This window comes from Pavona decussata, unplaced genomic scaffold (assembly GCF_977016875.1).
Source record: "Pavona decussata unplaced genomic scaffold, jaPavDecu1.1 SCAFFOLD_134, whole genome shotgun sequence".
Classification (NCBI taxonomy): domain Eukaryota; kingdom Metazoa; phylum Cnidaria; class Anthozoa; order Scleractinia; family Agariciidae; genus Pavona; species Pavona decussata.
In genome coordinates, this window is record NW_028145547.1 from 2,387,456 (window position 1) to 2,403,548 (window position 16,093).

The 16,093-nt window shown below is 40.2% G+C and overlaps 1 protein-coding gene across 3 annotated transcripts; it reads right to left on the reverse strand.

Annotated features, from left to right (window-relative positions):
* Positions 1–775: 775 nt before the first annotated feature.
* Positions 776–15,278, reverse strand: LOC146467693 (uncharacterized). Of its 3 annotated transcripts, none has more exons than XM_085125580.1 (10): positions 15,176–15,278; positions 13,761–13,816; positions 12,780–12,977; positions 11,730–11,780; positions 11,573–11,617; positions 9,637–10,767; positions 8,277–8,395; positions 7,169–7,227; positions 3,454–3,599; positions 776–3,115 (listed from the first exon to the last, which is right to left on the reverse strand). In XM_085125580.1, exons 1-10 carry the CDS (start codon positions 15,178–15,180, stop codon positions 2,673–2,675), a joined length of 2,253 nt encoding a protein of 750 aa, XP_084981706.1. In that variant the 5' UTR covers positions 15,181–15,278; the 3' UTR covers positions 776–2,672. The 3 variants fall into 3 exon arrangements, with proteins under 3 accessions (XP_084981706.1, XP_084981703.1, XP_084981705.1); XM_085125577.1 differs by having other exon boundaries at positions 12,774–12,977; XM_085125579.1 differs by having other exon boundaries at positions 12,774–12,973; positions 13,757–13,816.
* Positions 15,279–16,093: the final 815 nt, after the last annotated feature.

Sequence of the window (16,093 nt, forward strand, 5' to 3'; positions counted from 1 at the left end):
AATGGAAAAGTATTGGTTTTCGGCAATTAAAAATCTTAAAGTGAGCGGTCACGTGATCAGTATCGAAAGGGATCAAAACAGCCGATATTTCTCACAAGTATCGATGATATCGAGTATTTGGTATCGGTATCCGGAGAATTTGATTCGAATTTTCAATATTCTTTTAGTTAACGGATACTAAATTGTGAACACCATCTAACTTTGCGATCCCACATTTATTATTAGTCTTATTACTATTCTTCGTTTGAGATTAGACGCACGCTTGGACACTTGACGCCTAATTTTCCGTTTCCCTTTTGGTGTCTTGAGACGTGTAATTAAAGGATTGTGGTTAGTTCTTATACATCCCGCGTATGACTGTTCATGTGCTATGCAATGGTTCTTTGGCATTAACCGAGTAGAGGATGGATAATCCCTACGTTTTCTCGTTTCACCTTTCACGCCCGCGGTGTCTTGCAACCAAAAACAGTGACCTTCCCGGCAAAAGACCAGTGGGACGGCTGACCGATTCCGAACACGGCAAATGACCTTGTGTGATCAGCTTAAGTATACATTTAAATTGTCTTCCTCCCTTTTACATGTCATAGATAACCGGAGGAAAGTGATATTATTCGAATAGTCAAAATCAAGTCAAAATGCACACGTTATAAATAATGGTAATTGAACTGAGTGGTGGAGTGCAATGTCTGCAGTCATACGCATGATTTCAAAATTTGAAAGTATAATTTCAGACCAAAATCGCACGACACGAAGTTCAATTACCACTTTATTGACACCCATTATGAAATCACACAGTTTTGTTGCCAATATTACTATTTATTTATCCACTTCGCAAAGTGCCCACGCGGCTAACACGCCAAAAATACAACAAAGAACAGAAAAATAGAAATGTCAATGTCAGAAATTACAAAATTCCCCTCAAAATGACTTTTTTTGCGCTATATGTTTCTGCAATCTGATTGGCTAGAGTAGGCAAGCCATGAAATTTGATTGGTTATTATTATTTCATATTTATTTTCAAGTGATGGCTCAAAAAAAGCCTGATTCGATTTAGAGCAAAAAAGTAGTGCGATTCGTGAATAAATCGCTCTGTCGAGAGCCAATCAGATTGCAACGGATCACCAGTGATTTCAAAATGGGTGTAATAAGCTGTTATATTAGTCACGTGATGTCGTTTTTCCACTCAGTCCTCGAAGCCGGAGATTAGGGACGCTTTCCATTCAGCCACAATTCCCGGTTTAACCGGTTTAAATTCAAACGAAGGACCTTTAGAGGTACTCCATTTGCAAAAAAATTTCATTTCCATTTTCAGTTGACTAGCTTCTTTATTGTGCTATTACGTAAGATTGCAAGTAGGAAGGTCCTTGCAAAGATGGAAAAAGACATTTTATTTGACGAGGAAAATTTACGGATTTTCACACTGAAAATTTGGGCTAATTTGAAGCTCCCCAGCGGTTAGGCTCCTTAACGCACGAGGAAAGCTTATCCGCGAAGGACTGGTACTGTAATGTTCTGTAAATAACTTGGAAATACTTGGAAATCTTATTGGAATAGGACATGGTTGATGATTGACTCTAGCAACCTTTATCCTTGCTTGTCCTAAGTTCTTCATTTTACACTTACATCAGTTGCCTCCTCACCTAATCTTCCCGTCAGACGAGGTTAGCGTTTTCAAAACGAAAATATGTGCCGGCTTTTTCCTGTACTAGTACGGACAACGTGCCTTGGATACCAGTTTCCAGCGATACAAATTTCTTCATCTTTAACCCTTTAACATTTTTTATTCGATTTATCGTTCGCCGGCGAACGATAATTTTACTCGCTCGGTACAAGAGGAGAATAGTTAACTGAATTTCAAGCTATAATACAAGACACCTTTTATTCATCCTTGTACTCTCTGATTCCCGCGATCCACTTGCCTCAATAATTGTATTGTTGTTTATAACAATTCTTAATAGAAAACAACACCGAGAGCGCAAAGTGACGAGATTGGAGCCTGAAAGAAAACTGCAAGTGATAATTATATATGTCTCTACAATACACACTGTTTTTAAAATTGACTAGGATCTTTTCTGTCTTGACCGCACGCACTTGAGCCAACCACTAACTGCAACGCCGGAAGTATCGTCCATTGATCAGGGGCATCCAACGGTTCATTTATGTAAATATTTGTCAGTCGGATGCACTCCTTAATCCGTTATCGCCTAACAAATTCGGATTAAGTCGTAAAGAATATCTACAGTTTTCTTGTACAAAATGTCAGCTCAAAATTTCGTAACATGGAGAATTAACTCCTGTCTTTTTCGAAGGAGCAAATATGAAGTTGAAAATACGAAAAAAGGTCAGCTAGAATTTTTCTAGTGAACCAACATCAGCTAGTGAATTCAGGGAGTAAAATTCCATTTCCAAAAACTTTCTGCAATTTAAATTTTCGGCTAAGGCATCCGAACAGATGAAAAAACTGTATTAGTTTAAACAAAAATGTTTTTAAAGATCACAACTCGATCTGGGAACACAGGACAAAACAAGTATTTTGCTTAAATGTTCGCATTGGATACCCCTGATTGATGACCGACGAGAGGTCAACTCTGAGTCTTAAAAGTTTCATTCCTACTGGCACTTAACAGTCAACTCAGTTGTTAACTAGCAGTTTTCTGGACTCGTTGTTATGTTTACTCTCGATGATGAAAGCGTTTATTCTTTAAAACCAGTCTGTGAGATGATATGTTAACTCTGACCGGTCTCTTGACTTTGCTTTTCTTGCCCGCGTTTGACGGCGGCAAGCCTCCTGTACAACATCTCTTAGCACAGTAGGAGGGGCAATACTGCGGCGTGTGCTGCAGGCACTGCACTGGGCAAGGAGCAGGACCAGGCATCGGCTGAGCAACTGGGTAAAAAGCGGGAGGAGGCGCCGGTATATAAATTGGAGGATAAGTGTAGGGTATCATTGTTGGAGAGACGACTTTGTTTGGAACAGCGGGTTTGTTAGGTTTGTTAGTGAGAGGCGTGCCACACTGGACTCCAGCAGTACATGCTGGGCTGCATGTCGGAGGAAGGCAGGGATTTGGACAGCCCACGGGCTTGCAGCCTGAGAAGCCAGGTGGGAATGTAACTCCTACAAAAGAAGACAAGAAATTTTAGACTGCGATCTACAATATGTACGTGGACTCAAAAGTCATTTGAGAAAACAGAGGTCCTTCTCTAGTGAGAGAGTACCTGGTCAAAAAGAATAAACGCGAGAACTTCAGTATAGAATCATAAGCACTGGGTGGGAATATTCATGAGGGCATATAGCTGGAACTGGCGCTGATTTAATTTGGCGGAAAACCGGGAACCCACTTTCCTAATTCTGAAACCCAGATATCAGGTTTCAGACATTTCGTTACATTACCCCGCTTTTAAAATTTCTGATTCTCAAGGCCATTTACAGAGTCAGCATTTTTCTTTACTTGCCTGTTCCATTGTATAGTCTCTTTGGAAGCTTGTCGACTGGAATCCCTCCGATAAACCCAGTCTTCAAAACATTCATAAGTAGTTGCACGGGGTTGGGTATGGTGTTCAAGAACTTCAGATAGAAATCTACCAAAAGGCTACCAGGACTGCAAGAAAAATCAAAGGAATTTGTCAATATAAACAAACCTTTTGATTACCGCATCCTGCTGTTAATGTTTTTCATTCCGTCATCCCGCGCCAGTCACGATCCCGTATTGGCACGGGATCGTGTTCGTGAGGTGTGCTCCTTGAGTATCCTGTTTCCTGATATTCAATACTCTTCCGCATGCTGCCTTCTAAAGCAAGTGCAACTGCGCTTTCCGCTGTGGTATTTTTGTACCGTACTTCGCGCATTATTATCCAGCATACCGTCTTTCAAAATACACTGCTTCCCGCTTCCCACTGTTGAGGCCTCAAATGTAATAAATGTCCCTAAATGTAATAAAGGTCCTAAGTGTAATAACGTTCGGCCCTAAATGTAATCAAGGTCCTAAGTGTAATAACTTTTGGCCTTAAATGTAGTAAAGGTCATTGACTGAGTCCCATCACGGTTTGACCTCATGTGTTTAATGATTGAATAGTGATGGCATCATCAGTCAGGCAAATGGCCAAAATTCCCCTTCCTTTGCTAATTTTCGCTTGAATTTATTTTGTCAATATCTTATGGTAGCAGCATAAAACTGTTAAAACGATCATGCTTCATCGTACTCCTCAAATAATGGGAAATTAACGCCAATTTTCGAAAAATTTGCGTTAATTTCCGCATCATTTATTAGGTAGTGTCAGTGTTAATTTCCTCGACCTTAATTTTGAATTCATTATTTTTGCCCCAAATTCTCGATACACTACAGAAAGGAAAAAGCATTGATTTAGCAGGGTTGAGATCTGCTGGTATTATGGATTCTGTCAAAGAATGCTCGAAGTGGCCAGATTCCTTTGTTTAGCGACAATTCCACAAACATATCTGGATTTTTACACTTAATTTTAGAATAAATTTGTTTCTTTTGTCTTAATAAAACCTGTTTCTTTGTGTACGTTCGTGTTAATTTCCTTCATTTTGAAATTCAAGTCCTTCTTTCACGTTAATTTCCTTTATTATTATGTATTTTTTTCCCTAAAGTAATAGCGACCTTGTTACACTATGCTGACAAGAGCACGAGAAGTTAATGGTTATCAGACCATTCGCGAACGCTTCTTATCACTTCATTTTTCTTTTTCAAATTAATACCTTTTGCAAATAGTGTTTGTGTTTAAACAGTCAGACTTTTAAGTTGGATGAGATTGTAGTTTGGAAGCTTATTTCTGCAGACTATTCTGTGACTCATTTATCAAAAATAGTGACTGAAGCTTATATGGAAAATCACTAATAAACTGTTTTACTAACTTTCTTACATTGATTTTGTAGCAGGGATATTACTTTCAATGACTTCTCATGATCCGCTCAATTCCACGATTTTCCAGGCCTATAAAATTACATTCTCAAGTTCCACAAGCGATTTTTCTATGACCTTACGAACCCTGCTTTGAAAAAAACTAGAGAAATGAAGTCAAAGACACTTTTTTGCTGTAAAAATTTTAGCCACAAACGGAAAGACTCGACAGAAACGATTAAAGACATAAAACAGACTTGACCTCAAGCTAACAGGCCATTGAAGCGTGGTACAGTTTACACTCGAGCTCCCGTGTGACATTTGTCGCAACCATTCGTTGTGTACTCAAAGAGATCACAAGTTGAAACCTCTAAATTAAAAAGGCTTTAGTTAAAATTTACTATTTCTGTTGTTACTGCCTAACTAGTGTTGCTGTTGACAGGGCAAAAAACTTTTCTTTCATTTCACTCGTCCATCGGACAACTGCTTTCCAGATTTTGGTTGTCCAAACACAAAATCCACTTGTCCAAAAAATGATCCTAATGTTTTATTAGTAAATTTACTACCAAAACAATAACCAGTATAGTTACACGTACTTAGAATTCTGTCACTTTATTTACAAGTTCAATAAAAGTGTTAGTACTATGATTACTGATTAAGATTGCTATCCCTTAGACATGTGTTTAGTTTACCGTGATAAATAACTCCGTACATCATGGGTTGGGAATTTAGGATATGTACTAAGCTTGCCTAACCGGTAAACGTTTGTATGTGGTTTTACGGACCAAGAAGAAATATCAAACTAATCAAAGCTATAAACGTAACAACGAAATAGACCTAACAACTTGTGATCAGTTTCCTACTTCTTACAAAGAGTAGCTGGAATCACGCAAGTCGTTTAGAAATTTGTTTCTCTCATGATCTGCAATCGCGGAAATGAAAGCCTTGCATGCCGTAGGATTTCTGTAGTGTTGGCCAATGTTTAAGCCATTTTTCTCCTGAAGAATGCACAAATTTGAAAATTTTGTTATGGCGAGTTTTTCCTTCGCTATGAAATGCACTGTGTTAAACAGTTTTTCAAGTCTCTCCTGAGATTCTTTGTTGATCTTCCTGTTCATTCTTACCAATGGTGCCTGCTCTGGTCTAGTCTCGTTTTTCGCTCTTTCAAAACAAAAGTAGTGGTATCGGGATATTGTGTCTAATCTGGCTTTCACGACGAAAACCAGTCCACGATGAACCGTCAATACCCAGAAAAAGGCGGCTACTTTTGTAACAAACGGAGGAATATTTACGGCAAACTTTACAAAACATTTCATTTTTGGCTTCGTCAAATTCAACCCATGGAAATTCTTTCTTCCAGGCTTGCTTGAATTTACGAACATGAGATTCTTTGTACTTCTTTTTCTTCATTGTTGTGGAGATGTTTTCCTCATTTGATGGAGATGGTCTCTTATTGTTTTCCTTGCGCTCAATTTTCCAAAGGTCGAGCAGAGTCATTGTGATCTACTTAAAGACTGACACAGATTTCACGCTCTTTTGAGCCGAAACAAGCGTGCACGTACACAGCAAGTATTTCACAGAGAAACAAACACTTTAACAAGATGTCACTTCTCAGCATTTTATTCATTAGAAAGCTGAATGAAAAAATATTACCATGGTAAAAAATTGTTTTACTCGTCCTGTCGGACAAGTGCTTCATGAGTTTTAGTTGTCCGAATCAAAAACTACTCGTCTCGGACGAGCGGACGAGTGAAAGTTTTTTGCCCTGCAGACTGTTGGCCCCTGTAGAATAGAATGTGCAGATTAAAATGGCATATGTGACACTTATTGTAAGGCTTTTATTTCAGTGGGTTCTGAGTATTCAAGGTTAAATGTAATCGGGATCCCCTAGACACATTTTGGCCTTCTTACTTTTGTATAATAAATGCAGTTAAATCTTACATATTTATCACTGTGATTTCATGTGGAGCAGAACATATATTAAATTCGAGACCTTTATTACATTTAGGGGCGAAAGTTATTACACTTAGGACCTTTATTACATTTAAGGCCGAAAGTTATTACACTTAGGACCTTTATTACATTTAGGGCCGAAAGTTATTACACTTAGGACCTTTATTACATTTAGGGACATTTATTACATTTGAGGTCTCAACACCCACCATGGCATTTTCATCCCGTATCCCGATCTAAAAATCTTTCCGCCAATCCTTTGTAGTTCCCTCACTAAACCGTTCCAGTTTTCAAAGCAAGGGATATTAATAAGTGTTATCTGTCATAATAAGAGTAATTTTCCCTCCACTTACCGGAAACTCTGGACCCGGCATTGTGTTATTGCTTTTCCTGCTTTTACAGCTGACTTGACCTGGTGTAAAATTTAAAGTATCGGTGAAAATATGATGCATACTGCTGATATAACAGATACCGTTCCAACTGCACTACGGAAATTAAACTTCCCCCACTCAGCGACAAACATGATTGCACAGCCACTCATTAGAACAGTGTACAAAGAAAATATTGTACCAAGTGTACCGATTTTTCGGTAAAATCAGTTGTTTATTGAAAAGTTCGTTAAGCAATACTTTTGTTTATACACTGAACCAGACTGAACTAATGGGTGTTATTTAAAAAAAAACTGACTTATCGGATAATGCAGTTCCAGAGTTTTGATTGGTTTAGCGGCCATGGTATATGAGCATTATACCATGCCCCACGAGTATGGTAAGTTTTGCCCAGCTCACAAGCCTCGACGAGGAATCAGTTATGCACTAAAAACATCCAAACATTGCATACTGATAGTAACCGCCCAAATCACTTTTTACTACCCAATAGCAGAGGACACACCCACGGCTGCAACCTTAGGTCAGAGATGACCTGTAATACCAAAGCATGTAACAACACTGGAACATGTGCCGCAAAATGCGTTCCGGCTCATTTATTACCTTTTTATCAAGGGCACAGTGTGTAAATGTACTTATTTCATATTATAATTAACAATTAGATTATGAGCTCGAGATTTCTATCGCGTGATAGTTGATGAGGGCGAAGCCCGAACCAACTATCACGCATAGAAATCGAGAGCGAATAATCTAATTGTTTTAGTATAAATCTACTAGTCGTTCAAAACTAAACAAGTAAATTATCTATTTCCTCATCACAGACACTTCGAAAACGCGAAGAAGCGAGCGCCATTTTGTTGAAAATCGCTACTCACTATCTATCACAGAATAGATAGCGAGTAGCGTAGCCAATCAGAGAACGGCATTCGTGATAGAACACTAGTAGATTTATACTAACAGTGTATATAACTATAGTATCATTATGGTAGTGTTAATTTTTGAAGCTTGTATTTTATTCCCGTAATTCAGTTTGTAACTGAAATGGCGATAAATAAACGGTCATTATTATGCTTACCGCGTTGCAGAGTTTATTAGCTAGGGACTTGAACTGAGGAGATTGCTTGTTGTTGAGCACAGGCTTGTGTGCAGCGCTGGGCAATCTGACCACTGTATTAAACGATTTTACAGGAGAACCTTTAAAGTATAACGAGACAAGAGTAATAATCAGAAATGCTTCTAAACTGTGTGACCAATTGGACGAAATTTCATAAAGCGTTATCTATGAGAACGTGAAAAGGTTCTTGTACTATAATCTGAGATGCAGCAGTAATTTATTTATAGCTTTTTAAAATTATTAGCGATGTTGAAATAGAGTTTGTAATTTTAAGTACCATTGCCATTAGCTTAACGAAATGAAAGGATAAATGTTAATGAATGGTCTCGTCGGTGAATGATTTAACCGATAACAAATCGTTCATCATGCAACCCGACGATACAGCACAGAAAAAATCCGTGTATAAGAAACTCTGCATGGATTAAGAACCTACATGCTGAAGTTTGGCGGAATTAAACCCTCAATATATAAGGACCACTTCAATCTGATTAATGAAGTAGGTTCTTATTTTAAAAAAAATATGTAGAACTCAGAAAACACAGGCTTGGACCCGAATGTGTCCACAATGTGCAGGATAAATCTGAATGCCTCTCTACTGATTAAATACATTATGTACACTTACACATTATGTACTTTATAAAATAGAAATAACGGGATAAATTCAGCTTTAATTCTTTCAAAATCACCCTCTTAAGTTATTTGCACTCGAACCAGCATTAATTGAATCAATATCCCCTTTTTTAAGTAGTTTCATATGAATAGTCTCAGGTTATTATACGGCAATACATTCTAAGATTTTTTTAGTGCGTAAGTTTTCTATTCATGATTGGAGAGTAGCCCTAGAATGGGAATTAAGTTTCTCCCTGCTATTGTCCCGCCATCTTTTAGCTTTTTTTGTTTCATTGTTTCTTTCATTGTATTGATGGTTAAAGAATCATTAAATCATTAAATCAACAGTATTTTTATGGTTAGCAGCCACTTAGCAGTATTTAACCCTGAATACATGAAAATAAGAACCTATATAACGACCTTAACAGCCTGTCCTCTCACTAGAGTTTAATGTTAAAAAAAACCAGTTCAGCCTGCCTTTTAGGAAAATCTTATGTGAAGGGGTTTTACTATACGCACGTCTTACGTCTTTCCCAATTACTCTTCTGTCACTATAGTAGTCTTTCATCGGTACTGTTTCACAGTGGTAACCACCTACCGCCATCCTGGTGATTCAAGCTTCTTAATGACCGTTTTCCTTCATCCTTTTAAGTCATTACTAAGATACTTGACACTTTCTGAAAGTGACGATAGTGGGACTCTCAGCACTTACCTGGCTTGTTGGTGACTGCAGCTGTAGTAGCTGGTTTTGCGGTGGTAGCGACCGTTGGAGGTGTGGCAACAGGTGTCGCTATAGGTGTGCTTATGGTGGGCTTGGAAGAGAGACTTGTTGTCGGAGATGAAGTTGCTGATGATGTCACCACTAGCGGCGTTGTTGGAGGCTGTGTGGGCTTGCCAGCGTTTTTGGCGGCAGACGCTGCTTGTGCTGCTTTGGCTGCCTGAGCTTGAGCAGCAGCCTTGGCAGCGGACGCAGCTTGCTTTGCTGCTGCTGCTTTGGCGTTTGCTGCAGCTGCCTTGGCGGCTGCCTGAGCTTGGGCCGCTTTTGCTGCATTTGCTGCTGATCCTGCCTTTGCCGCCGCTGTCGCTTTAGCTGTTACCGCGGCTTTGGCGGCTGCGGAAGCCTTAGCTACGTTGGCTGCTTTTGTTTTAGCGGCGTTGGCGGCACTAACTGCCTTAGCTGCAGCTGCTTGTGCTTGTAATTTGGCAGCCGTCTTTGCTGCAGACGTTGCTTTTGCAGCTTGTGCTGCTTGCTTCGCTGCCTTTGCTTTGGCTGCTGCTGCAGCAGCCTTAGCCGTTGACGCCGCCTTGGCCACGGCGGCTTTATTTGCTGCTGTCGTTGCCTGAGCTGCAGCGGCTGCTTTCTTCGTAGCCTGCGCTTGAGCTGCTGCAGCCTTCTTCTTTGCAGCCGCTGCTTTAGCCACTGCTACCGCTTTGGCAGCAGCTTGGGCTTGAGCGGCTGCTGCAGCCATAGCTTTTGCGGCTGCTTGTTTAGCAGCAGCTGCCTTGGCTGCAGCCGCCTTCTTTGCATTCACTGCTGCTTGTGCCTTTGCTGCTGCGTTTGCCGCCGCTGTCTTTGCTGCGGTGACAGCTTTTTGAGCTGCTTGCACCGCTTTGGATTTTGCCGCAGCTTTGGCCGCTGCTGCCGCGTTAGCTGCGGCCACTGCTGGTTGCACGGTAGCTGAGGTCGCCTTTGAAGTTGCTGCAGTTGGTTTTGAGGTTGCTGCGGTTGGTGTTGGAGTTGCTACAGTAGGCTTTGTTACCGCTGGTGTGACTGCAATTGCAACTGGTGCCGGAACCGCAACTACATTAGGACAAAGGATGTCGTTGAGTGGACTTGATGTGGCTGTGGATTGGAATCAAGCACGTATCAGGATATCAACTCAAGTAAGTTGCAAGGGTGAGAGGGTACTGTTTAGTGATAAGCTCCATTGGCAACTGATGCCAGTGGATTATCATTATACTGAATGATTTTTGGTTTCGATTTGTTTGTTTGTTTGTTTGTTTTGTTTTGTTTTTTTTTTTCGTTTTGTTTTTGGCGTATGCAGCTAAGAATGAAAGAGGATGAGTTAAGAAAGTCGGCAAAATGGCCTCACCACGTACATAGGTAACTATTCTCTCGACTGATTCCCCCAGTCAAAATTCGTGACTACAATATGTTGAAAAATGTGGATGACTACACTGACTTCACCACGATAATCCACAGAATCCCAGTACTCTAAACCTCTTCCTTGGTTATCTTATTATGTCTCTTTATCATCTCTCCTTTTCAGTTATTTCTGTCTATTTCCTCAAAAGATGGGCTTAGTGAACACTTATGTTTTTTTTTTTTTTTTTTTTTTTTTGTTTATTTGTTTTTCTTGTTTATGTTTCTCGTCTTTCAATCTGACGTGTGAAACAAAATGATTTAACTAACTCGTTGCGAATACAATATGCTCGGAGATCCAGGAGTAGATAGCCGGGGACGGGGAAAAACTCGAAACGGACGGGAAAAAAAGCAGGGAATATATTCACTGGGAGCTGTTGTATTCACCGGAGAATGCGAATACAACAGCTCCCAGCGGGTTAGTGTAATCCATTTCGTTATTTACTTAATAAAGTCTCTTTGCTGTTGCTGCTGTTGGTGTGCAAGACAATAGTGTGCGACTTACTTGGAAAAGTAAATGGAACATCCAGACCGTACGAAGCGTTAAAAACTGCAATAATGAAAAGTAAAACATCAATAAATCAGCATATTCCTTAGAGACAATACCGTGTCGTGACATTTTTACTGATATGTTGGTTGAGAAATCAAAGTAAATAGTTTACCTCGCCTTGCGCCTCTTTCCTGGATCGTACTTCTCCGCTGCGGACATGGTACTGTGTAGATTAAATTAGGTATACATGATCCAGACCTTCGAGTAAGTAATTTGGGGGGTGGGGGAGAGCCGGTGGGGGCGCTCTCGAACGTTAGACTTGTTTCTCTTAGTGAAGCGAAATATCTCGGCATGGTTTTGGTCGAAAATATAATGGGGGTAGGGGGGTGCCCTTGGGCCTCTCCCCTAGTTCCGTCACTCATGATGTGTTTACAATTGACATGCGGCATAAATTGTCTTTCTGTTATACTAAAATAGAGTTTCTTGTTTTGTGTCTGGCTGCATGGGCCTAGTCAGTCAAATCTCACAACTGACATAAAAAAGAGCAATAATATCCAGCTCCTGGATCAGAGCAAAAAGATATTAGGAAAGTTGCCCTCTGGAAGGAAAAACGCCGTTAAGATTTTGAAGGTATCATCAACTTATGTCATGGGCCCATATATGAGGGCTACTGGGATCGAAAAAGAAAATTGGAGGTCAGAGATAAAAAAAAAAGCTTTAGAATATATAATGTTATAATGTTAATTTTTTCCAGATTGAAGCTAAATTATTTCTGCAAAAAAGCGTGGTTACCTGCAATAAATCCTTATTATAAAAATAATTATAAATCCTTCTGATAAAAGCCCTCCCGAATATAAGCTCGGATTGTTAGGGTTATCTGTTTAAAGCTGTGCGCTTAGTGTTTTCAACTGTTTTATATGTCAAACCAAACCAACTTTGAAATGCAAAATCCCCTCTAACAATAATCCCTCTCCGAAAATAAGCCGCTAAAAAGTCCTTGGAAGGCAGTAAAGTCGAGGGCTTACATTCCATCCTTTACGGAGCAGTACACTTGCCGATTGCCTTGGTGGGACCTGCAATAGCCGCTAAGTGTGTTGTTTTGGAACAATGACTTAGAACAACTGTTCTAAATTAACAAAGTCGTGCCTTCAGTCATGCTGACGTCGAGCCAGCTTGGCACGGCAATAACACTACTGATGCTTGAAAAAGGCCCTACCTTTACCATGTTTACTAACGCGTGAACTGGTGTAGCGAACTGTTCGAATCTTTCCAGGACTTAGCACGTTGCTTCTCTTGTTACTGCTTCCTCTTAAGAGAGCTAACGAGGCTGGATTAATCACAGCTCTTCCTTGGTCATCCTTGTGAAGTTTTATTGCGTTTTCCAGTCTTTGGAGAACTGGCCGCTTGACATGGTTCCTCTCTGTTTTCAAAATTTCAAATGAAAATGCTGATTAATAAACAAACGCAGTTAGATTGTAAAAGCAGGCTCTTTCTTGTCTTAATTTTTAAATGGTGAGAGCAGCAAGTAAAGCCGGGACTGGGATCAAGTTGCAAGCGAAGAACGGCGTTGATTCAGTGCTCCCAATGAAGGCAAGAAGTTCGTGTAGTTCTTGGGATTAAACTATCCTGCTTCGAAGGGTTCAGATTATATAGTGTGACTGTCCAAACTCACAAAAGTGACTTCAGTGGCCGCATTCCAGAATAAGAATACATACAATGGTTACTAAAAATTAAATCTCTCATTAGACGTTTCGGAATTATGGTTTACTTAGGGGAGCAGGGATGGCGCAGTGCATGGTGAGAGCAGTCGCCTCCCACCATTGTGGCCCGGGTTCGATTCCCCCGGACTCGGCGTTATGTGGGTTGAGTCTTTGCTCCGAGAGGCTTTTCTCCGGGTATTCCGGTTTTCCCCTCTCCTCAACACCAACACTTCTCTTGAAATTCCAATTCGGTTTGGAAAGTGTCCCAATTAGTGCTCTGCGCTAAAGATATTGACACTTAAATAAAGTGATTTTTTATTTTATTTTATACGCTGACAATGGGTCCTGATATCATGTGCAAGCAAATGTTTGCGGGTATTCCCAAATTTACCTAAAAACAAGAAATCAAGAGGCTATTCCATTTATTTTGATACCGGAATACAGTCGTTCGAACACGCCTTTAAGATTCAAAGTAGCCGGTGAAAAAGCTGGAAGAAACCTACCTTGCTCTCCCCAGGAGAGATGAATGATCGTAAGCAGACTTGAAACGAAAAGCAACCTGAAAAGAAAATAAGATTACGGGATAATTTTCTTCCGGCATACGTACAAGATTTCATTATTTTCATTTTAGTTTAGCCCTGGTTTTCATTGAAAGGATAGTCCACATTCAGTTCAGTTCTCCTGTGCGATGTTACAGAGCACACTTACTGTATGCACTTCCACCAATGGGAGATGCGTGATGTCCTCGGCTCCCTTATACTCAGATTTCCCTTCATAAATGTACAGGTTATGCGTTTATTGTCTGGAACATATCTCAGTGTCTCGTAATGTGAGGTTCCCTAAAGTAATCAGTGGTCTGGCTGCTGTTTCCTTCAACGAGCACTCTGTAATCGGACAGCCTCACAGTTTGGGCTTAGGATAGATGTTAAGATAACATGACATTTATTCACATATACCACTCATCGACATTCAAATCCTAGGCGTATTCAGGACGCTTGTCACGTGAGCCAAGTAGACTAGCTCCCACGAGTCTCCTGTAGCTCAGTGGTAGTGCATTCGAACTACTAATCGGAAGGTCATAGGTCCGACTCCTGTTAGGGGAACTCGGATTTCGTTTTCCGAGTATGCCTTTGTCACTGACTGAAAAAAAACCCTCTATCATGTTTCTCCGATGTTGGCAACTCCACAAATGAGAAGCTAAAAACGAAAAAGGTTTGCCTCGGACCACGACAGAGCCGTGGCAGGCTATGAAAGGAGTCCATTAGCAAAGACTTTGTAGATTTTTTTGTTTTAACACTCAATCGTTTACACCAGTTTATACTGCTTAACAGTGATCGCAAACTGAATGAGACTTCCTCAGTCGATTGTACGACAGGTTATTCACATTCCAGTGATGAGTTCGTGATAACGTTAACCTTATTCGAGCCACCACCTCGTAGACTTTGTTCATTATAAGGGAAAGAGTTATAATTTACCGCAGAATGAGTTGGTTGGAAAAAAAATAGAGACGAGTTTTACTATGCAAGGAAAAGTCGAAGACACCAGTTACCACAGGCAAGACAAACAAGGACGTTGAAGAGGGTGGATTTCACGGTATGGCTCAGTAACACACTTCCGTTTAAAAAACAAATGATTACTTTCCTGCTAGATTCTTACTCAAAACGCGTTTTTTTTCCACGTCTTAGACGCGTTTCTGACGCGGTTTTGATACGTTTAAATCAGGTTTTGAAACGAACTTAACTAAAATACACGCTCTAAACTGTTAGCAGGTTGAAGAAATATTTTGATAACCCCTCACTGACCAGTTCCTTCCTAAGTTTATTTCAGCTAAGGGTTAGTGGTGTTTTTGAACTCATTACACGCGCAGAAGTCTAACATGATCTCGTACATCACCGGTTAAATAACTGCCGCTTCTTACCTCATTTTCCAGATTCGTGAAAACTGTCACATATCCCCAGTGAACATCGTTCAAATTTGGTAAGGATTCACACGTAACTTTATGGCCTGCGGCAAACGGGAACTGCAACTTGTTTGGTATTTTCCTGTTTTCACGAGAAGTAATGGCCAAAGAATCCTAAACAAAAGCAACTACTTGTGGCAAGAAAAACAACAATATGCAATTTAGACCAGTCTAGCTATAGATGAGCGGCAGATTTGAAAACGGTCCAATGTAACGTATTTACCCATTTCACTGTTCCTTTTTCCCAGTGCAAAATACCCGCAATTTTTATACCTATGGGTCTTTCGGTTTCTATGGCAACTTTCTCTTATCGTCTTTTTGTTTTCTTTTTTCACTGCCGTAAAGGGCCAGTCTTGCCGTCTGTGGTCCGGTTGCAAAAGATCCGGTATCTCTCAACGTCTTCTTGCTGTGGTCTTGCCAAATTTAGAGTTTTGAATGTACATATTTAAGCGTAGCTTGTCTGATGCAAGACTCTAGACGCGGTAAAACTCGCAGTGGATAGTTAGTATACTTAAATGAAACAGAAAAATTGATAAGGAAAAATAAAAACGGAAACAAGCAAGAACTCGTTGACGTACGTCCTTTCTGGTGAGACCACTCCGAGTCATGACTTTATAAAAATAGCCTGTAAATCTTTTTCGTCTATCCCTGACGATTCTCTCAGTTAATGAAAATGTCGAGACAATAGTAAAAATAATGCCATTCCTAGTATAGACCCGAGTTCAACAATTTTTATCTTTCCTTATATTCAATACAGTTCCTTTAATGCACGTTCGTCGTACGAATACGGGTATTTGTAATCCCCACTCTCCCCCCTCCCCCCGGAAAAATGTAACCGAAATTTGCCTCTCTAGCATAAGACCAAAAGTCGTCAAT